This window comes from Thunnus albacares, chromosome 2 (genome assembly GCF_914725855.1).
Source record: "Thunnus albacares chromosome 2, fThuAlb1.1, whole genome shotgun sequence".
Classification (NCBI taxonomy): domain Eukaryota; kingdom Metazoa; phylum Chordata; class Actinopteri; order Scombriformes; family Scombridae; genus Thunnus; species Thunnus albacares.
Window position 1 is genome coordinate 15,013,650 of NC_058107.1, and position 26,102 is coordinate 15,039,751.

At 43.2% G+C, this 26,102-nt stretch overlaps 1 protein-coding gene across 3 annotated transcripts in view; it reads left to right on the forward strand.

The window, feature by feature from the left end:
• The window catches only part of LOC122993548 (tetratricopeptide repeat protein 28-like), a 168,814-nt gene that overhangs the window by 114,195 nt on the left and 28,517 nt on the right, over nucleotides 1–26,102 (forward strand). For all 3 annotated transcript variants that reach the window (XM_044367814.1, XM_044367824.1, XM_044367833.1), the window contains one exon: nucleotides 18,939–19,446. In XM_044367814.1, the coding sequence (XP_044223749.1) occupies nucleotides 18,939–19,446 (508 nt within the window). The remainder of the gene's footprint in view (nucleotides 1–18,938; nucleotides 19,447–26,102) is intronic.

Consider the following 26,102-nt stretch of genomic DNA (forward strand, 5'->3'; position numbering starts at 1 on the left):
TGTGATTTGTGCTTGTACAGTGTAATGGTGTATGTACCGACTTACCATGTCCTGCAACATGCCGTCGACCCTGAACACGGAGCTCTCGCACACCAAAGTGTGTTCACGCACAGCGAAATCTCAGTTCATAAACATGTATTTCCGATGTGTGTGTGTGTGTGTTCGCACATGTACGCAAACACACACGCGTGTGCGCTGTGCATTTGCTGCATTGGAGGTGACGCAGCTTTGTGTCTCCCCCAGTGGAGCATTTGGAAGGTTGTCAGAGAGATGAATGACTGCCGTTATATCGACTACTGCTCCCTGCCTCTCTGCTGCCTCCTCCCTTTCTCCTTCCTCAGTGCCCCATGCTCCATTTCTCCTTTCAGCCACCCTTCCACATCACCTCCGCTTCCTTTTCTTTTCTTCTCTTCCATCTCACCCCTTTCCCACACCTCCTCTTCCCCCTCTCTTCATCAATTTTTTTTTCCCTCTATAACCCTGTTTGTCTTATTCTTTCTCCATTTTATAGAAGCTCAGAGCATGTCACCATGTTATTTGGTGGAATGGCCTTTAGAAAGAGCAGACACAGTCTAGTGTTAAAGGATTCATTGCCATCAGGGACCTGAATTTCAAATTGGATCTACAAAGCTGAACGTTAGCTGTATGGACTCCTACATTTGCTGATCAAACCATCAATACACAAGCATCACAAGCCCCACTGTTAATGCTACTCTAACAAGACCCTAATCTAAACACTGCAGTGCTTGTGTGAATTGAACTGCTCACAGTTGGGAAGTTGAGTAATTTATCTTGAATATTACACCTTGTCTATCTTTTCCCCCCCTGCTGCTGCAATCAATGGCAATACAGAGGGACAGATTAGATAACAAATAAACAGTGACATGGTCACAGGAGACTCCTTCACTTTCTGATATGCTGTTATGGTGCACTATATGATTATAGATGACAACTAGCAGATATATGGATAGTGTTCATCAGAGGGAGGAGGGGATCCAACAGGCTCCTCGGGGTTTCCACTGCACCACAGGACACCAAGTACACCATAGAGATTTTAATCATTAGGAAAATCAAATGTCCGATCATTAATCTTGGCAAAGGGATTTGATCACACGGTGAGAGGGATGAAGACCGAATGTGCCAACTCATCTTCCCTTGATAATGGCTGACGATAAGGGATGGAGCCTGATTAAAGGCGTCAGCCAGCGGAACGTGAGTTCACATGGCTTTGATTGAAATGAATTGCGTGTCAGTGTAGCCAACTGAAACACTCCCGCCTCTGTTTCTTCCCAGTGTTTTGAGGTGTCCCATTGTAGTTCTCACTTTCAGGAGAGCGTGCGAGTGGTCTGGAGAGGCTGGCTAATGTGTTGGCTTTCAACCTGCCTAATTAATTCATTATCTGATCTCATCAGCTTAATCCCTATTCCAGAGTCGGTGAGTCATTTTCATGTAAATTCTGATCACTGCCATCAAGGTTATCTCAGTGTTATTCACCAATGATCAGAAATGTCCAGATTCGGGGGCAGACCTCCCGGCTAAACGTGGCACTCCCTCCTCCTCCTCCTCCTCCCCTCAGGCCTCAGTCCAGCCCAGCCCTCATCCAGGCTGGCCAGAGAGCCATTTAAAGCTCTGGAACTGCATCCCTTTCTCCAGCCCGATCGATAGTGGAGCTGTCAGCAAGATGAATGGAGGCTTTAGGAAGTCCATTTTAATGAAGGAGAAGGATTTTTTTAAAAAAAAAAAATCTCTGCGTACCTGAATGTGTGACAGGTACGTCAGAGGATGGTGTAACTTGAAAACAATGAGGAGAACACCGTCTCACTTACTGCTGAAATATTTATTAGATCATTACATTTTGGTCTATCTGACCTTCATCAGATATATGGGCAGCATCACAACATTTATATATATATATGTGTGTGTATATATATATATATATATATATTTATTAATACTGGGCACAGTTCCCACATTGGCAATTCCTGTTTGCAAGAGGACTTAAAAGAGTTTGTTGCTGGCTGTTCTGTGTTTTCTCATAGGAAACATTTGCATCGACTAAATGATCTCTAAATTTCGCCCCCATTTGTATACAAACAAAGGTGGGTCGTTAAAAATATGGGATAGATCAGGGTCTGATTTTAGTATGTGCCAGTGTTTTAGAAATACTGACCTCACAAAATGATTGAGGAGAGTAGGTGGTACCTGATGATAGTCGGCTAGACCAAAACATTATGATCTAATAAATATTTTAGCATGAAGCGAGACAGTGTGCAGGAGTTCTTCTCATTGTTTTCAATGAAGGACAAGGAGCAGGGGAAAGAGAGGTACTTGGAAAAGGGAGGAAGGGGGGAGCAAGAGAAGAGGGAGAGCCATAGCATAAGGTAATTACAAAGAGAAGGAAAGAAAAGGGAGAGCGAAAAGGAATGAGAGAGGCAGAGAAGGAATGTGTGTATGTGTTTATTGAACGTGTGTGCAGAATTATGTGTGTACTGTATAATATTGTCTCCAGTGGCAAGGGTTGGGGAGGGGTGGACTGGGTTGATTTAGCTACAGTGAGACCTATTTCGAGCTCAGCAGTGTGAAATGGCTCCTTAGATACAGTAACTTGTAAAGCACACCCCAACACAGAAACCTATATTAGTGGACTGAGGGGATTTCATCTGGCCGGCACACCAACACCACATCAAGTCCTCTGGCTCATGAATCATGTCAGCACCTCCGTGGTAAAAAGACATTGTTGTGACAAGGGAGAGCTACAAATCCAAGGCAACTCCCTCTGCAGCTGCCATCAACCAACACACTGGCTTGCATCCCAAGATTTGTGTACATTTGCATTTAGAAGGTGTCATCTGGAGCAGACATTAGACTTGGGGTTTTGTTGATGTTGTAGCTTGTTTGTTTTCAGCCTGTTTAATAGGCATTCTGAACTGATACCCCTTTTGTTGTACGTCAATATGCAGAAAAAGGCTGCATGCTAATTGGTATTTAGGAGATGAGGTCAGAGGTTAGGGATAGCCGGTGGTACAGACCAACAATAACCTCTGGGCACTGCTCCAGCCGAAACCTGTTTTCATTCATTGGAGCAATTACTGGCCATGATTAGTCACTGAGACTTTGGGAATGAATGTCGATTTATGCATATAGCCAAATCATGACTCCAGCCAGCAGAGGTTCTGCATGTCAAGAGTGATCAGTACTCTGATACAACCACTGACTTCCAAACAGATGAGAGAAGAAACTGGTCTAAGTAGAAGAAACAACATTTAACACCTTATTTTTTTCACTTGGCTGTGTTGTCACTTATATCTGTCCTTCTGCTTCAAGGAGTAAGCTATTTGGGACTAGTAACCATAATGTTAGCTTCTTTGAACCTACCTTAAAGAAATTTACAGATTTACTTTCAGTGTCTTCTGACCTTAGTTGTCTGGATTCAGTTACTCAAAAGTAAGCTGTAAATAATTATTCCAGAGATGATGACACTTAATATGCATGTGCAGTGTAAGTGCAAACGAAGGAAACACAGACCAATGCAAAGCAAAATCGCTTGACTTTACGTCCATATTCCTGTCATCAGTACATGAGACATTAAAAACACCCAGCACATTGACAGAGAAAGGAGGAGAAAGTTAATTCTCATGGTGCAGTATGTTTTTTGTACTTCCTCCCCTTTCTCCTTTCCCTGAAACAAGATGCGTTCTGGAGAAATGCCCTCCTCCTTTCTTTGCGCTCTCTCTTTCTCAGATCTTTGAAGAGTGAAGTCAAAGATAGGAACCAGATTAGTCCTCACCACTCTCGCCCATCTGTAAAATGGAGATGAGCTTGTCCTTAGAGATAAGGTGAAATTCAGATGGTGTAGTGGAGTTTGGGGCTAGTCTGTGTGTATGGAGAATGGTTTCTGTATTACCAGGGAACACGGGGTCTCCCAGGGAAAGAGAGGTCAATGCAGCTACAAGCGTTTGATGTTTGCATTATATATAGCTGCAGCACACACTGTGATGTAGGAAACAGCATTTTTGCAGAGTGAGGAAATGGTCTTCTGCAAGACTCCCTGACATCACGCCAAAGTTGGGGATTATAGCTGCTCAGTTTGGCTGGGCTCAAGCCTCCTAACATCTATACGCTGAGACTTGCTCTCTTTCTCTTTCTCACTCCGTCTCCCCCCATTCTCATCTTTAGCTTTTGTCCCGAGTTACAGCAGTGTCAGCATTCTTGTCCCTGTGGCACAGTATCCAGACCTTCCCCACTCTCTCTTGGACAGGAGCCCTGTGTCTGTATGAGGAGGTGGAATGTGTCTTTGTGGAAAGCGCTCAGAGAAAGCAATAAAATGGAGAGAAAATACGAGGCCCCAAGTGAGTGAAATGAAAGTACTCCATCTTAGGAGGGGACAGAGGCCTACGGGTTCTGCTTATACTTGACCTTGCAGCACACACAGTATGGACTCTAAATAACAGTCTGAGACGGGCCTTAGCTAGCTACACATCAACCCCCGGAAAAAAAAAGCTCTTGAATGTGCTGTCTTTAATGGAGAAAGGGACCGAGTGGAATCAAGATTGTAAAATATTCAGTAGAGGGCCCAGAGGTAAAAAGACTGCTCTGGTATTTTATTGTAGCCAGGCTCAATTTTGAAAAGTTACTAGCTATGGCTGGGGCTGTCAGCAGATTTAATTGCAGCCATTGGCTTTAGCTTGTGGCAAGGTGTGGCCATCTCAGGTTGGAGGGATGTGGCTCTCTTGTGGTGCCACGCACACACACGAAATTGTGCACATACGTTGAATGGAGCTTTTTGCCGTTTTACGACTATAGACAAGGGTGTAGGCTTAGAAATGATGTGTAAATTACTGCATTGTTATTACTTAAAATCAGTTTCTTTGATAGAGATCTTGATACTGCTGATAGTGCTGTGATAAATAATGTATTTCCATCATTACTACACTGTACTTTACAGCCTTACTTTTGATTGACGATCAATTGGAGCGTGTTTTTTAGGGGGAATATTAACTGTGAATAAAAACCTATATTTTTAGTGGGATGATGGGGCTTTTTTTCAGCCCTGAGTATTACCTGCAGTCTTCCTCTCTAGCTCCATAAAGCCTCAACAACCTCCAGCATAAGAAACCCCAGATAAAACAAATCAGCAAATGACTCACTGCTGCTCGTAAAGATTACTGGTAAGAAGGCAACTCAGATGAGATTATGAACATTTTTATCAACTGGATTTTAACAGCTGGACAGTCAGACAAAAGAGATTTTAGTGAGTGAATAAAATTTGTAAAACGGTAAAGGTATGGCGGAGGATATTTCCCTCCCATACTGAGTGGAAATTACACCCTTGACTACAGAAGTGATTCTCAGTTTTATAATGTGCCTGCAAAATGGCCGTAATTGGTTCATAGAGTGTGTGTTTTGGTATCAACATCTGCAGACTGTACACAGCTGCTTGTGTGTATTAATATTTAGTGATGAAGAAAGTGTTTGCTGTTGTGTGTGTGTGTGTGTGTGTGCGTATGTAATGAGTTGGGCATCTGCGAATATGTGCATGGGCACGTTTTTGACTTCATCGCCATTCAGAGAGGCTTAGCGTGATTAGAGTAGTGTGATCCTCTGAAGAGTTAATGATGAGAGAAGCAGTAGCTCCACAGAGGCCAATCACACACCAGCCTCTGACAGCATGCGGAGGCTTATCTTGGTCTATGCATTGTGTGTCTCTGTCTGTGTGCGCGCGGTTGTGTGCGCACCGCATGGATTTTAATGCGTGGGAACATATATGATGGGATTTCAGCTATCATTTCTCACATGATAGTGTTTGTTATCATCTATACTGAACACTATTAGAATATGCATGATTCCTTTGTCTGAATGTTTGACATTTGGGGGTTTATGGACATACAAAGCAGAATCCATAATCATATAGCTTCATTATGCTAGTGTCAGACATGGATCCAGCACAGGAGGGGCCCTTGGTACCTCCGGGTCTAGTTCAGGGCTGCACGGCACACTGAAGAAGGCCGATGGCGGTTTCCTCCTCCCCACACTCCAGGGGACTGACTGACAGGTTTAATGACACTGTCGGGGTTACAGCACGTCTCCAACTCATTTTCGAATGTGATTGAAGTTCGCAGTGGGTAGCTTTTCATCAGTGCTGAGCAGACAAAAGGGACCTTTTCAGTGTTGTCTTTGTATTTGTGTGCAGTTTGTGTGTTTGCACATGTACGCCTGCAGCTCCGAGGAGATGCACAAGAGAAAAAATCGCTTTATGGCTGTTACCCGGGCTATGTCGGAATCTCACGTTCCCAGAGATGATGAGTTTTGTATGGGCTTGTCTCCAGTGTGTACTCCGCTTGTTTATAGCATACCATATATATACACACTGATGTACTTGCAGACAGACACTAAACAGAGGAGTCTGTACAAATAGGATTTTATGTCTGGGTCAGTGTGTCATTAAAGCAGGATGTCTTTGTGTAGTAGGGCTGGGAGATATAAACCATGTATACACTCATCATGATATCAAATTGAAACAGTAAGAAAAATTGAAACGTCAATTTAACTGTTGATAGGAAACATTGACTGACAATGCACAACAGCCAATCAAATCACAGGAAAAAAGGTATGGAACAATCATATGGCAGTATTTTAATAACAAAACAGCCCACACCCACAACAGGGTTGGTTGACTTAGCTGAACAAACCACATGCTACTGTTTTGATCATACAAAAGATAGAAAAGACGTCAGTGGTGCGGCAGTGCTTCGGCCACTTAAAGTCCAACTCGCAACAGAGCGGAGCTTATATCATAACATCTCCCGAAAAACATGTGCCAACTAAAACGGGAAATACCACAAACTTATTTCATCAAACACTGAGCTTCATGAAAGAACATTTTTGTATTTTTATCCTAAAAGTTACATTTTTTTGTGAGGTTTGCTCATACGAACGTTCCAAGTCGGATTCAACAAATTCTCTTACTTGCCTGAACTGGTCTTAAATTGCTCATTTCATCCCGATACTGCCACCTGTTCACGAGGAGGTGCGTGTTTGTGAGATGTGATCATTAGCATAATCCACGCTCCCTAAAATGACCATATAAGGCTCCATGCTCTGTTTTGTGGGTGAGTTTCATTCACAAAAAAAGAATAAAAACACAGCACAGCTTTAAGTTCTGCCTTCAGAAATCAGCAGACAAAAACATAACAAATTTAGACAGTGACAGTAGTAGGGGACCCAAAACAATTAGAAAATATGAATCCAGCTGCCAACGATGTGTCATCAGAGGAGCGCTGCGCTGGGACAGAAATAAAAGAGGGAATGCTTTGATGTGAAGTTAGATGCTAAAAAATGTCTCTCTAAAGCAAAGTGGTCTGTGATGGGAGGCGGTCAAGGGAAGTGACAGTCACAGAGATGTTAGAGGAGATAATATTATAGTCTACAGGTGATGTAACACTGCTAGCTGCAATACAGGATGAAGACTGAACAGAGACCTGCAGAGAGACACAGAGGCAGCTGTCAGAGTGAGAGAAGTTTCCTAGTAACTAGTGAAATGTAGAAGTTGCTGCATCAAAATATGCCAATACAAATCTAAAAAGAAAACCTTTCAGTAAATTGGCAGCCATGATCCTGAGCCATGATGATGATGTTTTATATACAGTATTTATTTTTTTCTTAATTTCGGTATCATAATTAAACTCCAAATTCATTCAGATTAAGACGTTATAATTGTGAGTCAAACAAGTGTTTCTCCCCTCCCCCTCCCCCTGGCAGAGCTGATCTATTCATGACACGTAGAACAGGTCTGTACCGCTCGTACATTTCATTCTGCTCAGAGAAAAGTCCCAGCAACAAACTGTCCTGTTGGCATTTTCTAGCATTACACCATGAGACAAAAACGCAAAAAGACACACAGACATAACACATGCTGTTGCTTTTTTCATTGCAAAAGGATTCAGGAGGCTAATCAAAGTAATGGACCTGAAAGCTGAAAGAAAAGCAAAGAGTTTGTTCTGACTTTGCATTTTTGGATACCAAATTTGTGTAAGTGTATTATTTAGTGCCCTGTAATGCTTGAATGCTGTTTTAAAACAGAGCTTACATTGAGAAGATTTAATTTATTTAATAGAATTAATTTTCTGTTTGCAGCCCATATAATTCTTGGACATTTTTCACATTCTGAATCTGCTTAAGAGAATTTTAAGTTTAAAGGGACCTTAAAGTTAAAAAATATGAACTTGATTCATATCGTAATATCGACTGATATGAAAAAAAAAATATTGTGATCAATTTTTTTAGTATCCAAATTAAAAAAGAAACCAATTATGAACAAAAAAAAATCAAAGAGAACATTGTCAGAGCCTTATTGGATAGCTAAAGTGCAATTCAACATACAGTACGGGAAGTGTTATGTAAAGTCTCCAGTGTACAAAGCAAATGTGTCCATTGGCTGTACTTCTCAGCTGACTCCTGCTAGGCTCTGGTTACAGTCCACCTTAGTTTAGGCTCGAGCCATTCGCGGCTGCAGATGTGGGATGAGTCATGTAATAGTTGTTGGTGTTGGCTCAGCTGTACTTCTAACCCCCTCCTCCTTCCCACCCTTCCTTTCTCATTTCCACCCCTTTCCTTTCTCCCTTTTTCTTAGGCCCTCTAAACTAGCCCGCTCGCCTTTTGTTAAGCAGCAGTAGGGCATGTTATGGCTGTGAAGCCTGCATCCTGTCACTTAATGGCAGCACAAAAGTGGCCTGTGATTGCTCCATCACTCCAGTGTGAAGAGGCCAATCTAATGCAGACAGAAATCCACTTTGTTTGAAGCCACACTGGTGTTTTTCCTATCATTCTCGCTCTTGACTGGTGGAAATAGAATCCAATTGGTGCCTCTGAGTCAGCTGACACTCTTCAGCTCTTGCTCAGCATACAAAGTTTCCCCCCCACCTGCAGCACCTTCTTTTTCAGCTTCAGCTTGTCCTCAGTGGGGAGAGTTTAACAGAGCCAAGTATTCCTCCTACGCTGGCAAATCCCCCTTCTTACATTGCGTGACCTGAACACAACAGGCATTCCAGAAAAATCAGGCCTTCAAATTCCAACACACTCCCTGCAGAGTGTTTGGTAAACATATTCCCCTCTCTGCTCTCTGTCTCTTTCTAGCTCTGCCTCCTTATTCCCTGAACACCCTTTTCCCTGCTTATATCTTTCTCTATTAGGATGTGTTGTTCTCTTTTCCCTCAGAAGACTTTTGTAAAAAAATAGGAGACACAGATGTGTGTTTGTGTGCATGTGTGTGTGTGTTTTCTTTTTTTTTTGTGGGTACAGGGTGGAGCAGAAAGCAGCACTAAGCGAATGTGCATCTCAGGTGGCTTGGCTGAGATGCCAACTTAATTTGTGGCTGAAGGGCTGTAACAAAAGCCAATCACCCTTCCACTCTGGCTTCTATTCTGCCATGGGCGAGAGATACAATCAGGGCCCCTGCTAGCAACTATTTACCCTCCCTGTCAATCAGAGTCCTGTGGCGTGTGCTCACAGCCACAGGCAGCACTGGCAGGTGGCCCGGCATCTCCCAGAAAACATGTCTTAAAAGCAACAATTATTTCCCGATCGTCCCTTCCTGTCTCATCTGCACCACACCCCACACCACACAACCTGGCCCGCCCTTGATGTCTCATCTGCCGTCATCTTTCTCCTTCTGTCTGCCTGCTTCTCGGTAGTCCATAGTGCCTTCAAATGAATGGCATTAGTGGAGCTCTGCTGTACTGTTTTGGGAAATTTGGGTCTTAAGGAAACTAATTAGGCAATACTGGTTTTGATCCCTCTGCCTTTACACACACACACACACACACCACACACACACATTATATTCAAAATAGGAACACACTTCCCCCCCAGTAGGCGGATGTGTCTTGCATGGGACATGGAAAGGAATGTTCCTGGGATTTGGTTTCCATCATGGGAGCTTACTATCCTCATGGTCTTAAATCTCCGTCGCAGTGGGAGGTGGTGTGTGCACACATGTGCCTTTGTGCATGTGTGTGTGTGTATGTGCGCATATGTGCATATGCATAGTGTGTTTATGGATGTGATAATACAGCCCAGTAGTGAGATCCTCTTTTTAGTCTTTATCAGTCGGACCAGTTCTGTCCTCCTGAGGCTAAAAGCGAAGGACCCAGTGGTGCTGAAAGCTTTGGGTTATTCTGGCGTAGCTTGGAGGAGCCACAGTCTATGAAGCAGCGAGGTGCGGAGGTGCTTTGGAGGGACAGCCCCATCGTTTGATCCCACCAAGTGCTGGTGATGATGCTGTGTTCCGCAGGCTGCCCAGGCCACAGTAGCCACCCTCACCAGGCTTGTAATTACATTTGGGGAATAAAAGCACAGAGGGAGGAAGGGATTTAAACGGCTTGTGTGCCGGGCTGGAGGTAGAACGAGGTCCTTTCGCTCTCTCAGCTGCACGTCATTGTGGATTTATTTGCCCGACACTACAGAGCATGATGACAAGAGTCAGTATAAGGCATGATTGAGCTGGCTATTTAACTTACAGGTGAGAGATGAGAGCCTGTTTTGATGGAGGCCGTATTTTTTTTTTTTTTTTTTTTGCAGTTGTCAGCTTTGATTTTTTTTTATTTTTTATAGAGGCTACAGAAGAGCATAAGCACCCATCAGAAATTTAGTTTCTGGCCACCTGATAAATGTAATTCCAATATTCACGCTTTAGCTTTTAGTTCTTTGCTCCACCAACTCCTGGGATAGGCATCTAGCTCTTTAGCTGTTAGTCACTTACTATTTGTTGACTGTTTGGTGATGCGCAGTTAGCAACAGTGGGTGTATCAGAGCTAAAACAATGAGCTAAAAGAGGCTAAAGAGCTCTGTAGAGCTGAGTTTGACAGCTCTCTGTGTAGTGACAATTGCACATTACACACAGTCTTTTGATTTTGAGAACAACTTCCTCTAACTCATAATTAAAGCAAAACTACAGCCTTCTGTCTTGTGGCAGTGACCAGTTTATTATGTCAACCAGGAACCAGGAAAGCAATATAACCTCTGATGCTGAGGTGACAGAGGTGGGAATAGACCAATTTAAATCAGACAACACATGCAGTGTTTTTTCCACTACAATTCCTGTCTGTAGGTCTGGATATTTTATACATTTCATATCATTTCAGATATCAGAAAAAAAAACTGGGAATGAGACAAAATACATACAAGCAAACACTTAGAACTTGTTTTATAACCAATCTCACTATCCCACTTTCAACATTGCTTTGGACTCATGGTCACTTTGTGAAGCTCACCTTTTCATATCACAAAAGAAAAACACAGTTAAAAACAAAGCAATTGAAAGCAGCCATGCATCCTTCTATTTCACACAAATCTGATTTGGTCAGAACCCATTAGGCATGAGTTACTTGCTGTTGCAGATGGATTAGAGGAGAGCAGCACACATGCTCTGTCTCCCTTCTCAAAGAGAACTGTGAGGTGCTGAGGGTCTGGACATTTGGTTGTCACTCTTCATTTATTTCATTGTGTCAAGCTGCTCCAGGCAACAGCTCTGCCCAGCTCATATTGATCCAGGTCCTCAGACCTTAACCTATGTTCTCTTATCTCTCCTCTCCTCTCCTCTCCTCTCCTCTGCCACCTAACAATATGGAATTTTTCATCTACTGTTTGACTATGTAGTCCTGCATGTCAGGCATGATTCGTCCAGCTGTGTGGGCTGACATGGACGGCGCCTCCCTCGCATGGGCCTCTAAAATGCCCTTGAATAACCCTGGAGTCCTACGTCCTTGGATTGACTGCCCGACTTCCTGCTGAATGCTCTCATATGCAAGCGGGGGCCTGCAAGCTATGCTATATTTGGCACTGTGTCCTCAGACCCAGCAGGAAGCCATAACAACAGCTAATTAGCTTTCAATGGATAGGCTTTGAAAATGACGTTGTATCATCATCCCTTTTTATGTAACTTTAGAATCTTGGCATGTTACTTTTCCCACCTGCACAACCTTTTGATCGCTACATTTGTCTTGCTCTAGCTCAAAAGATTTCTGTTGCTAACAGGTAGCCCGATCTGAATACTCATTTCTGATCACACTCAGCAGCATCACTTTTCCTGCTCCAAACCCTTATTAGTGTTTGAAGACCGGGTTATCCACTCTACATAGCATTATGCGCCTCTCTCTACTTTGTCCGTATAGCTCGGGGCCTTGCAAAGTGGCAAACCTTGATGTTTACCTCAAACCCCTCCTGGAATGACTTTCAAACACTACTGTGATTTCCCCTTCTGTCACCACAAGGTCTCTCAAGAATTGATTCCCTGCACCAGCAGGCATCACACAGTTATGCCCGTGGAGATTTGACTTTAGTACAGAAATAAACAGGAGCCCCGTGCAGCCCTTCAAGGCTTTTCTCTGATTTAGAGTACATTAAGATTCATTCACAGTGCCCTGCTTCCCCGGTGTGCCACCTCTTCAATTTCCTCCTCAACCCGACTTTAGATTCATGTGTTTATATCAGAAGGCAGGAGGGCTGTTTTTGCATTTGAACAATGCTGACATCCTGTCACAGGGGACGAGCGTTGTGACTGAAGGTAGAGGCTGCAGGGGGGGCTGGAAAGGTGGAGCCAAGACCCTCGGTTACCGTGCCGCCCTCCCTCTCTTTTCTTCACTTAACATTTGTCCGTTTCTATAAACCGTGTTTTGTCTAGCGTATTGTCAGAGAGAGAGCTTGAAATATCACACCCCACCCCACCCCCACCCCCCCATCTCCCCTCTTGAAGGGAACAGTCAAATTTTCCACCAACACCAATGGAGACTGTCAGATCCAATTTTACTCTGCGCCTCGTGTGTTTCTTCTTCTCGGCTGCCTGTTTGCCACTCCCGCAATATAGCCTCAAACACACACACAAGCACAAAGGCAAAAATATGGTCACACACACACACACACACACACACACACACACAGGCAGAGCCCACAAAGCCTTGGGATACGTTTGGCATATTTGTGTATTACTTCGTGTCCCTGTGTAAGGATGTGTGGGTGAATGTATACTGGGTCTCTGGAGTAACCACAAATGATCTTCCATTTGCCTGGCACCACTGCACAGACTACCCACAGCTCCGACACGAGAAAAGGTATTTTCACAAGCAAAAGCATCGCCTGCACTGCAGCTCGTCTGTGTGACTAGTTTACTTCATGCGATGCTGCACGGGTGTTTGCGCGTCTACGTGCTTGTTTCCGAGTGTACAGTATATGTGGATGTGTGAGTGTGTGACCGTTTGAGCGGCAGACAGTCTGACAGACAGCGTAGTAGCTGTCACGAGTGCCCTTACCCGTAGCTTGACCTTTAGTGACAATCAATCCTTTGTGAACATGTCCTGTGAAGGCTAAAGGAATTATCAAGCTACAAGCCGTCTGGCGTCATTTATCTACAAGCCTGAGGTCACACAGGTCACAGAGAAACAAGTGGCTCCACTGGTATCTCATCACTGTTAATAGATCAGATTAGCTCAGATGATTGATTAAAGAAATTGGTTAACAGCCAGGTAAATTATGATATCTGTGTTTATTGTTCCGCTTCTGAAAAAGAAAAACAACATTTCCATGAGTACACGGTCCAAAATAAGGCATACATGAGCACGCCGCCTGTTTTGCAGTCATCTGTGATTTTGAAAACAACAGTTATGACTCTCATGAATATTATTTCAGAACTTGGAAAGGTAAAGAGAAAGGGGTCTGTAATTTGGCTCCAGAGGAAGCAACATTGGATTCAACTCGGCCTGTGCCAGCCACAGTGGACCGCTGATTGCTGTATGTGTGTACGTGTGTGCACGTGCACGCTTGTGAGTGTGTGTATGAAAGAGAGCAATCAGGCACAGCTGTACCTGCCCTCGCTTGGCGGAGCACAGCGTTTTCCTGCTTAAAAAAGCAGAAGGTTTTGATATGGCAGAGAGGCAGTCATTTGGCTGATCTAATGGTGGCTCCCATAGGATCCATATCTGTGTGCAAATACCGAGCGAGGAAAGCGAATGGAGTATACACCCATAAAACCAGCTGAATATTTTATCATATCCATCCCCACCCCCCAGCCTCCACACTGACATCACCAGAACGCTCCCTCTCCGCTACAGTCTTTTCCCACTCGTTTATGCACACACGCACACACACGCATGATCTTTTTGCACATGAACGCACAGACGAGAGCGTGTACCTGCAGAAAGCATCATTCAAGCTTCTTCTGAGAGCATCTTTGACTGGTCTGTTCAGACTCTGATTTTATTACAGTTGAGATGTTTCCTTTTTTGTCAAAAATGCATCTCAGATCTAAAGACATCCTCAACCTGGGGATGTCTCTGGCATTCTCTCCTCTCATCTTTCAAATACAATCTCTCCCGTAGCCTTTTATCTGCCCCCTCCCACCCCGACACACACACACACACACACACACACACCTTCCCTCCCCCCTTCCTCCCCCCACCCTGCTCTCCCCCACGCCCCACTCCCTCCAGTGTGCAGTTGTGTTCCCTGCCAGCCAGCTCCTGTTGCTGCTCAAGCCCAGCTCGTTAAGAGAAACACTGGTGCATGGTCCCCCTCACCTTCCCCCTGCACTGCCTTTTAATTAGACAGCTGTTTGTGTGTGTGTGTGTGTGTGTGTGTGTGTGTGTGTGTGTGTGTGTGTGTGTGTGTGTGTGCGTGCATGTGTGCGTGCATGCATGTATGTGTGTATGTGTTTGTATGGAGGGCTGGGGTGTTTTCAGTCACATGAGTCATCTTTTTGAAGTGATTGGTATCACAGTGGCTTGCTGCTTTCTCTGATGTTCAACCGAGGCATTAAGTTGCAGTGTGCACTCACACTCTGTGTAGCTTTTGGCACAAATATTTTTCTCCTGGTTAATTTTAATGAATTTAAACATTGCAGTTGTGAAATTTAGCTGGTTTTTAAGTGCTGAAACAATTGATCGATTAATTAGTCAATGGACGGAAAACAATTTGTATTATTGATCAAGCATTTGATTAAGTGTTTAAGACATTGACAAACATTTGCTGGTTCCAGCTTTTTTAAGTGTCTGTTCTGTTTCATTGTAAATTTAATTTCTTGAGGTTGTGAACCGATGAAAAAGCAATTTGAAGATCTCACCTTGGGCTCTGGGAACTGGTGTAGTGTCTTTCTCTCACTATTTTATGGCATTTTATAGGCTATGCTATTCATTTATTAATCGGAAAAAAATCAAGATATTGTAATATGTGCTGTATAATTTATTATAATTGATTTTTTTTGTTTTGTTTTTGTGGTAGTTTAGGTATTACATTGATTATTGCAAAGTGAAAACAGTTGGCGCATGTGTCTGCACTAACAGTCTAAAATGGTATTGGTACAGTGAAAGACGGCCATGTTCCCACCTCTGTCGTAATGGAATCAAACCTGTTCTTCATCCCCTCCTGTCGAGAGAGAGAGTGACTTCTCTCCTCTCCCATATAATCCCATTAACAGCACTTTACTGGCCTGCCTTGCTGCAGGACATGCTGTTTGGACAGAGGGGCAAACTCCGGGCTCTTTAACACCTTACATCTCCCAAACTTGCCTCTTTCTCTCATTCTCTCTCTCTCTCTCTCTCACACACACACACATACACTCTCTCACTCATCCACTTTCTATTTCTTTCTCAATGGTTCCCTAAGGTTATAGCAAAAATAATGGGTATGTTGACATCTCTGGAATGATCTTACTCACATTTTTCCGGTGACCAGAGGTTATGTATACTTATGTATTTGGAACCTCCATCTTCCTAACATTAGTTTTAACCAGGTTGTAAATTTAGGGTTAATTCCAGACCTTGCTAATCTCTTTTCATTTGGAATGTGTTAATCCATGTCAGTGGAGACGTGTGGCTCTTAGAAAATACAGCTAGCGAGTGTAGTCGAAGAAGCAACGTCTTTTTACACGAGAACGGTTGTTGTTAGAGCAGTCGATGCTTGTATGTACACTCGTCCATGCCTTTGTTTGCCTACATCCGTCCACTCAAGAGGAGGTTCAACACTCGTGTTGATGAGCATAGTGGTGGTTGTCTGTTAGGCCCTAATCCATCCATTTACATCACCATGACAACCAGGCTTGTCCCATAAGCTCTGCCAGTCCGTGATGATAGCCTTGGTTGTTTGAAGTATATCAGAGCTCATAGGTCCAAAGTGAAATAAGGAGGATTTTCAAAGGCATATTCACACAGCTGCGAGGCGAGGCACAACCACATAGCTCAACACAGCAGTGAAGTGGTGGGCAGCACTCTGCTGTTCCACAGTAAGAAATAAAACACACACCAGGGGCTCAGAGTCACAGAACTCACATACCACCAAGCCCAGCCATCAAGAGCCGCTCTGCTGCATGACATAAGGCGGTAATTATGCTAAGTACAATACATTACCTCTAGCATGTGCTATGAAAGCAGCCATTTCTCTAATGTGCTGCAGAATATAAACATACTTAGTAGAGGAGGCTGACGGAGGAGAATCAGCGAGGAATCCTAAACCACTGTCCTTGTCAGAGGAAAGAAATGGAATAATGTTGTTGGAGCCAAAGCATTTCTGATTAACATGTCATCTCAGCCCTCCCCTGCTGCCTCCCTTCTCCTTTTCTCCTCTCTCCCAGGCAGAACTAGTTTACCTTTCATTAGGAGACCCTCGGTGCAAAATGTGTTTGCTGATAAGAGCCAGCGGTTTATCAACAGTTTATAAAGGATGGCGTTAGGATTAATCAAATCAGCACACATCCGGAGAAGGGCTGGACTCTGTAAACACAATCAGATCTGACTCTGCAGACGGATCGAGAGAAGTGGGGGAGAGAGAGAGAGAGAGTAAGAACAGGGAAGGAGGAAAGATAAGTGAAGAGAAGAATTGGAATCAAATTAGAATGAAGTCAATTTGGCAGAAATTATGTATTTCAGGCAATTATTTCTCTCCCAAACGGAATGTTATTTTGCGATACTGGTGGGGACTCAAAATGAGCAGCGGTGGGAGAGGGCTGCAGTCAGAAGTGAGAGAGATATGGTCCCAGTGTCTGTCCCTGAGCCAAACACAGTGCATCCTCTGTGACTGGCAAGGCTGGCTCCTCATTATCTGCCTATCTTGGCTTCCATCTGAGGAGAAAACGCAGCGTTGCAGTCTCACTTTAGAGGGACACTGATCACAAGAGCAACTCATCTCAACTGGAGAAAGATTGCACTCCCCCTCTTGCTTTCTTCCTCTCTTTGTGTCTCCCGCCGCACTCGGTTGAAGACAGACAGAGATGAGGAATCCTCTCTGTTTTCTGCTCAGAAAAGTGGAAGTTTGAGTCGGAGAGATGGAGCGAAGCTTCAAAAGGCACATGTAATTGAGCAGCCCTAGATAGGCTATCAGGGAACATGAAACAGCAACAGTTGTGACGGAGGGTAATTGCCTCCCTGGGCCCGTATAATGCCTTGTCGAGTCTTTAAACTTGAGCAAACTGCTGGAAGTCCTTATGTCAGCAGGTAATTGGTTCCAGGCATCAGCAGCTATGTGAAATGAAGGAAAGATAGCTAGGTGGGGTGTATATGTGCATTTAGAAAAAGAACGCATGAAAGAAAGAAAAGTGTTTGTCTTTATAAGCGTCTTTGGGAGCGTTCTGTTGTATTGATTTTTTTTCTGAACAATGTACTTTGCTTTTCATTTATTCAGAGGGCTCAATATTTTCATTATGTGGCGCTAGAGCGAAGTAAAAATATCTCCTGCACTCTGCGGGCACATTTCTTTAAATTACATCTTGATGTATTTGTGGAATAATATCTATGTAAATTTGGTATTCAAGATAGTGGTGCTCATGCCTCCTCTGAGGCCCATTGCGTGGATTAGTGACCAGTTTTGGAACGTATGGATATTAAAACTGATTTCATAAACATCTTAGAGCAAAAACTACATTGAGTAGTTCATTCTTCGCTGTAGCTGACTTTGACTTTCTAGTTGCCCAGCTCTAAATGCCCCCAAGATGACCCAGGACATCCCTGCTGCTGAGGCTCCAAGCTAGACAAGATGGGCAGTACTGTGGCCTTCACCGTCAGGGTGTCTGTGCCCTTTGCTGGCCTCTATCCAGCCCCCTTCCTGGCTGGAGGATGGAGAGTGGGACCTTAGGAAGGAGATGCTTTATTAGCTGGTCCTGCATGATTAATTGAACATCTGTTCACACACAGACAGCTGACCCCAATTCCCAGCTGTTTACCCTCTGTATAAACAGTTAATAAGCGTGCAGTGAATGTGTCACATAGGAGGTCAAGACTGCGTTTTCTGAAAACTCTCCATTTTTACTGCTAAACCTCTCCTTTTCGCATTTGTACCCAGCGTGCTCCGCAGTTCTAGTTTCACAGGTGGACAGCGCTTGAGAAAATAGAAGATGGAGTAGATGAGAATATACAGAATGTTGTTTTCTATGTTTTTTTTTAGCTGAGAGAGGTCTTGCCAGCAGTCAGTCAGTCAGCCAGTTGGCCCCCCACAGCTCTGGTGTGAAGCTAAAACCCCTCTCCTCACCCGCCTGATTAGCGCTGTCTTTGTTCCGTTGATGGTGGCACGCCATGAAGCAGGATTGCAGTGGGCAAACTGACGGCTTTAAAACAAGCCTGCCGCTGCGCTGATCTGCATCACACTTTACCCCCCTCCTTGCTTAGCAAAGATGAAATCAAATCAGTTTTTTTTTTTGTTTGGTCTCTGAGCAGTAAGCCTCCTAAGAGATTTGGGAATTTTGATATATTTTTTTATTTTTTTTCCCCTCCATTTGATGTACAGTATTACTGGCTAAAGGGATGTTTAAGTGTGGGTGGGGAATCTGTGATGCAAAGGCAACAAAATGGCTCACTGTTGATAGAATGTGGGTATAATTAATAGGCTTATTTTGAGATTTTTTTCATTTGCCTACAGTTTATTACCTTTTTTTCTTACTTGCTGTCTTTCTCTTTCTTTATCCACAGGCTGCTTCAATGGCCCTGAGCAGCTTGGGCCATGTATATACAGCCATAGGAGACTATCCAAACGCCCTGGCCAGCCACAAGCAGTGTGTCCTGCTGGCCAAGCAGTCCAAGGATCAGCTGTCTGAAGCTCGAGAGCTGGGAAACATGGGGGCCGTCTACATCGCTATGGGAGACTTTGACAATGCTGTCCAATGCCATGAGCAGCATCTGGGCATTGCCAAAGCCCTGGAAAATAAACGAGAGGAAGCTCGGGCGTATAGTAACCTTGGCAGTGCCTACCACTACCACCGTAACTTTGACAAGGCCATGTCCTACCATACTCATGTACTGGAGCTCGCCCAGGAACTGGAGGAAAAGTCCATCGAGATGAGAGCCTATGCAGGACTGGGTCACGCTGCCCGCTGCATGCAGGACTTGGAGAGGGCCAAGCAGTACCATGAACAGCAGTTGTCTATAGCTGAGGGTTTGAAGGACAGGGCCGCAGAAGGAAGGGCCTCCTCCAATCTGGGTATGTATGCAAAATACTGAGGGCTTTAAAAATAACAGCTGTTAGGTGAGGAGAACATACTGTAGACCACATGTATTGAATGTATGTATGTATGTATTGAATATAATATGAAACATTGATAAAATATGTCAGTTTGTCAGGGGTCTTCAGTTTATTCAGTGGTAAAATAAGGGTCCCTTAAGGAAAAAGGTTGGGAACCACAGCTGTACACAACAGAAGTCTTCCGGATGTTCCTGGCAGAGCATTTTGCTCCGGTGCTTTATGCTAACATTTTAGCATCCACTGTGTTGAATGATAGCAGACCATTAACATACACTCGAAATAGCATACACTCGAAATAGAGAAAGTAATAAGTACTTCCAAAGTTAAATTGAAGTGATTGCAGATATAATTTAGCTAAGTCTTGCACTAATATTGTTGAATACGGTGAGTCTGCTTAATGTAGATAATGCTAATTGTCTCTATCGGTCAAAATTGTCAGTGCTAAAAGAAAAAAAAGTGAGAGTTGAGTACAAGTTTGAATTTCCTGGCTACACTTGATTGATTTTGGTGTGAACTTTCTCATCACAGTCGATCAGTGTCACAAATCATCTTGAATCATCTTCTGTCACTGAATGTCCCAAATGAAAATCCACTCAGAGCGCGTACAGTATCCAAGTGAATGTACAGTATGTCTTCCTTTGAAGTTCCCCTTTGTCCCTAGCAACGGAGGACAATGAGTTCAGAAGCACACACACATAAGTCTGCTGTATGTCTTTGTGCATTCTCAGAGATAGGGAAGCATGTGATAGTTGGATAGTTAGAAATCTTGCAGACTGGAGGATTTGTTCACTGATAAATTTATGCAAGTTATTGTAGTGACAGTTAACATAACTTGCTGAAATGAGGGATTAGAAGAAAGAAGTCAGAATGAGTGAGGTGACCGATGAGATTTAGTGTCACTGTTCAATAACAATACTGACTGTGTGTTCTTAGGTTTATTATGCCATAAATATAAAGTCCTGTCTGCCCTTTTCTTGCTTTTGGGATACAGTTTGAAAGCTTCCATTTCCTGCTAATGTTTTCAGTGAGCTGCTGGCTACATTCCTTTGTTTGCCTTCATTTAAATGAGCTGTTTACTTACTGTTGTTTTCAGTGATATTTGTGGTTAAAATGACCTGAGTGTTTTTGTTACTTTTAAGCAGAGGCCACCAGTATATCACTGTATCATCACTATTTTATGTAAAGTTGTTTTTACCCGCAGTATTTAAGAGTTACATTATGTTCTACAGTGAATAGTGCCTGGTAGATTATGTAAGCATGTACGGTAATGGAGTGCTGGGGAAGAGGACGGTGAGGGTGGTGTTAGGGCCAACAGTAATTTGTGAGCCCGGGGAGTTCTACAGTGATGGAATGCCAACATATAACGCACACTGTCAGAGTATAAATAAACCCCATAAAAATGTATAATTTTTCATGGGAACTCTCCACATTAATCTGCTCGGCTCTCACCTTCACACCGACTCGGACTGGAATGAGAAGTGGTCTGCAGATAAATAAAAACGAGTAGGGGGAAATTAAATACATGATCGGGTCTTTTGATTGAACTTAAAATGTAATCATTATCCCCTGTACAATTGAGGGATTTACAGTCAAACCATGTTAAAATGAAATTATTAGCAAGGTAACCTTGCGGAGCTTTCTAATATAATGATGAAAGTAACCTTAGGGATAAAGGTGTCCCTGAGGATATTCAATACCCCATGAGATAAATGGAATGGCCAATTCTGCTGTATTTAGTCAAGCAATTACAACCTGCACTGGATGACTTATGATAGCCATCAAGACAGTAGTAAACCTGACTCTAATGGACAACTAAAAGGCATAATAGTTCCTCCCAGATGAATTATTCTTTAACGTAATGTGTAAAAGGGTGCAAGCAGAGAGTGGAGTTAATCAGCCAAACATAAATTGAAGTCGTCATTTGACCGGCCTAATGGTCACACATCCTGGGTTGCTCTTAGCTACAACACACACCTGATTTTAAAAGTGAGCCGATAACTGGTTGTCATAAATTAGGGGCTGCAGAGAGAACATTTTATGATGCTACAGTACATGTGAGCTTTATTACGAGTGAGCGCTATACACTATGTCAGGCGGCAAATTTATTCCTGTCTGTAGTGTGATTGCCATTACGACGGCCACGGCGGTCTTATTCATTATTAGTTGCAACATTACAGTTCTTCCAGTACATGACAGAGTAATGATAGTGTAGTTGATGCGGTGTCAAAGACCTTCAGCAGATGATGGAGCAGAAGCTAAACGAGTGGGTGGAAGAGATGAAGCCTGTTGCTCCATGGAGACGGCCTAGACAAGCTGGACCATCAAGAAGATGCAGTAACTCTGACACCCAGGGGAGCTTAATGCCCATCTCAGTGTAGCCTATCTGTTGGTGCTCCTTGTCTATTTTCTTTCTCTCCTTTTTTTTTTTTATTCACTTTTTGATGCCTCCCTCTTTCACTCCCTCCGTCTCTCCCCTCACCCCTACTGATTGTAATCTGCAGCTGTCAAGCTCCCAGTAATTGAAACTGACTTGATGAATCGCTTAATTACCTTTAATAGCTGATTCAAGAGGAGCTGAATAATGAAGATAACAGAGAATGAAGTGGAGGTTGTGAAGCACCAGTCTGTAATTGCTCCATTGTTGTTGTTGTTGTTTTTGTTTGAAGCAGCGGAGCGTGCGTTGTTATTCCGTCATCAATGCCCACAAGCATGCTTAGCACAAGAAGATACGGGCTAAAACTAACAGGATGTTGTTTCAGACTTCAAAAAATGCTACTTTTACGCCATGCACAAAGAGGGGAAAGATGATCGAGTGAAGATTAACGAGCAGCGATAAAAGCAAAAGAAGCTGTGCGAGAGATGGGAAGGAGAAGTTGCAGAAATAGGAAGGAGCAAACTTTTATTATGCCCTCTCAGCTTGTCGTTAATGTTGCGTGTAGTGTGGGAGGAGCAGCAGCTGACATGGCCCTGAGGTACAGTTGTATAGAGATCGCCATGCTTTAATATCTAACCATGATGCCCAGCGGTACCAACAGCCCTGGCTCAGCACACTCTGACCTATAAAGGATATGAAAATGTTGCATTCCAGCCCCATTTATTATTCATTAATTGGCTAACCCCCTAGTCAGCAATATTTAATATCCGAGAGAGGACTGAAGTGGAGGGTTCCCATGTAGTTCACATTTCTGGTATTCATGAAACAGAATCTAAATTGTATTATTTTCCCTTGCATTTCACTTCAAAGAGACTTTAAATAAGTTTGTTTGTGTTTTAGCCCGGTCTTGCTTTTTTCCATTCTCACCATGTGTCCAATTCACACTCCTTTGTTTGGCTATATGTCTTAAAAGAAGTCACGTGAAATGTCAACTCCATCAGTTAGAATGGCTGGAGGTAAAAGTCCTAATTAAGCAATTTTCTTTTTTTTTCTTCATTTTATCCAGCATCCCTAGGGAGTGCTTTCTGCTGATGTTCACAAAAAACAAAGCATCAGAAAGAGGGAAACAACAGGAAGAAGAGTTCACAGCACACAATCAGACAATGTACACAGCAGTGCTCTGTATTCATGTCTTCTATTCATATCTTAAAAAAAAAAAAAAAAAAAAAAGCAGGACATAACTTCTGTATTGAATTAGTTCAGACCTTTTATACTAAATTTCTTTCACACGTACGCACATACAGCTTTTTTCCATTTAGGGGTCACGTGAGAGAATGAGCGCTCGAGTCTACATTCCAGAAAATCAGCTCTGGAAATCAGCTTTCCCCAGACATCTGATCTCCAGGTTTTATAACAACATATCTGTCAATAACAGTGTCACATCAGTAGATTGAGCCTAATGATTTTTAATAGGCTGTATTTGTTGGCAGTCAAGTATGTTGAAATATGTTGAAATGTAGTAACACTGACCCTGATATTGAGAACCCTTTAGCACCTGATTATGATAGCAAACACTTTGAAGTGCATGGCATATACATCGAATAATTAGCAGTTAAGATACATATCTCTTATGATGACGTGATTTTACTCCTACTACATCATCATCTTTGCCATCATCATAACAACAACAGTGGTTGCATGAACATAAATCTGGTAACTTTACTGTTACAAACTACACACAGGGACCAAACTTGCCTGGAACATTGATTCATAGAGATTATTCAGTTTGGTATCTAAGCATTCAGAAACAGCAATGATTGTAGATATATTATTAGTCTGGCCAGGAAAGGGAGCGAGAGAGTGGAGAATTTACAGAGGAATTTAGCGAGCCTAATGGCCCAGACAGGATGAATGAAAGAACGCTGTAAGAGAGAAAGAGCCAAACAAATACATAAAGAAGTGCATTTATCTGGGATTGGTGACATCTTCAGCTCTCCATTAATGACCATGTAAATACCTTGAGTAAATATTAGCAGACCTGCAGAAGAAGAGAGGGGGCGACAAAAATAGACGGAGAAGAGGTGAAGTGGTGGAGGGATCATTAGGATGGAGAGATATTTTTGCTAGCTTAAAGCCCCAAATTTCTGTTTGTGGAAAAAGCAGCAGACGCTCCTTGCCTCCTCCCCCTGCATGGCCCCCTTCAATCTTGTGACACAGGACCACACTGGAAACTGGACTAGAGGCCCTGCAAAACAATGCTCTCCTAGCCCTTGTGCTTACACTTAAGTGAAGCTTGCTGTACGCAGTTTGTTATTCTTCTCACTGCGGAGCTATTAAATGAAACAAAAGAGCTGTAGCATTCTTTTGCATTAAGCAACTATGCCCCCTTTTTTCAGAACATCTGCAAATTCAGCAGGAAATGTGATCTGTTCCTAAATGGAAAGGCGATTGTTCAGTGCAAAAAAAAAAGTCGAGCTGAGACAGTGAGACGGAACATTGTTTGTTTAAGTGGTAGGAGGAATCAGATCTTATGCGTGTGGACAGTACAGCGACAGTTGGTTTGGTGAGCTGAGGCAGGGGTGAGGGTCAGCGGGAGAGGAGAGGAAGCAGCTCAGCTGGTGCTGCAGGCGGAGGGGTTCAGCGTTCTGTCTGTGTGTTTTTGTTGGCAGACCACCCACTCAGCATGCATCCATCTATCCGTACCCTGTCCTTTTTTTATCTTCAGTCAGACTGTAGGAGATGTCTGTGTCTGCGAGTAAGGATTTGGTACCTTAAGCTCAGAGCCCAGCTCCGCCCATCCCCACTCCTGCAGACCCCAGGAGGATGTAGTGTCTGCCTCAGCTCACTACTTCCCCCCACAGATCATCACATCCACTATTGCATATGACGTGTGTGGTATAAAAAGAACAAAAAGGATGTCCTTCTTGTGCTTCTCTTGACAGTTATTATTTTCCAATATTTAATTATTTATTCATCATTTTAAAAAAAACATAATACAGCCTTGATCAGTCAGACACGTTGCATTCATTACTAATAACCTTGTTTCTTTAAGCAAAAGTTGAAGCAAGGAGCTTTGTGAATACTTTCACAGCAACCAAATTATCTAGAAATTCTAAAAGGTAGCCAGACATACCAAGCTACATATGCTAGCTCCGGTAGGATGAAATACCACCCAGTCTCACTTGAATCTCCTTCAGAAATTGACTCTGCACTTTGATATTTCACACATGCCAATGTCCTTGAGCTGAAGCCTGAATAGGCATCAACATTTCCACAAATACCACATTTCCAGCATCCTGTTCAGGGTTTTCAAACATGGATATGAATTATAATGTTGACCTCATTCTAAAATATACACACCCAAGTCAGTATTTCAGGCTCAGATTGGTCATCTCTACTCTATTTGAGTATCACTCCAGCCCAGTGGCAGCAGCACCATTGTTGGTAAAATCCTCTTAGGTCACTGTAGGCAGCAGCGCGCTGGATCTCCATAGCTGCTGGAAGAATGACACAGTGATTTACTCAGAACACGACACCATCCCTCAAAGTCATCACTGCAGCATATCCTTCTATGTACAGCCAGCTGTGTAATGAAAATTGACAACACATTGCCATGCTTTTAATGTCTTTGGTTATGGGGGGATGGATAGGGCTCTGGATGGATAGGGCTCTGTATAAAAGTATTTGAATGATATGGTGTGTGCTTTATGCTGGTTTTTCAGTCTTTGTCTCAAGCTGTGCACAAAAGAGAAATAATTAAGCCATATTATTTAATATGTTACAGCCGAGCGCATTTAATATGAACCACATACTTACCATGTTGTTAAACTTAGAGGTTAAATTGAATCTCAAGACTGACACTGTGTTAGGGCCATTTTGATTTGGACAACATGCTACAGTGGCCACTTCAGCTAGATGCCCCTTACTAATTCCCAATTTTTGTCTTCCAGCAGTATTTACCAGCATGTTTGGTATGGTTTTCTTTACTATCCTGCTGGATACTATTCCCAGTGGGTTCAATAATCCTCTTACCATATGGGGGGGCACAGAAAATATTTTCTTGCTTCAAGTGTGGCTCCAGGCATAGCCTAAGGCTTATGGCAATTTTGGCTACAGCTTCCAAGCCCAGCCTCAAACCTAGCCATACACCCCCAGCCTCTGTCCTGGCTGTCTCCCCTACCCTTCCGTCCCATTGCTGAGCCCTAGATCCATTTTTAGCCTGCAGCATGGAACATGTTTG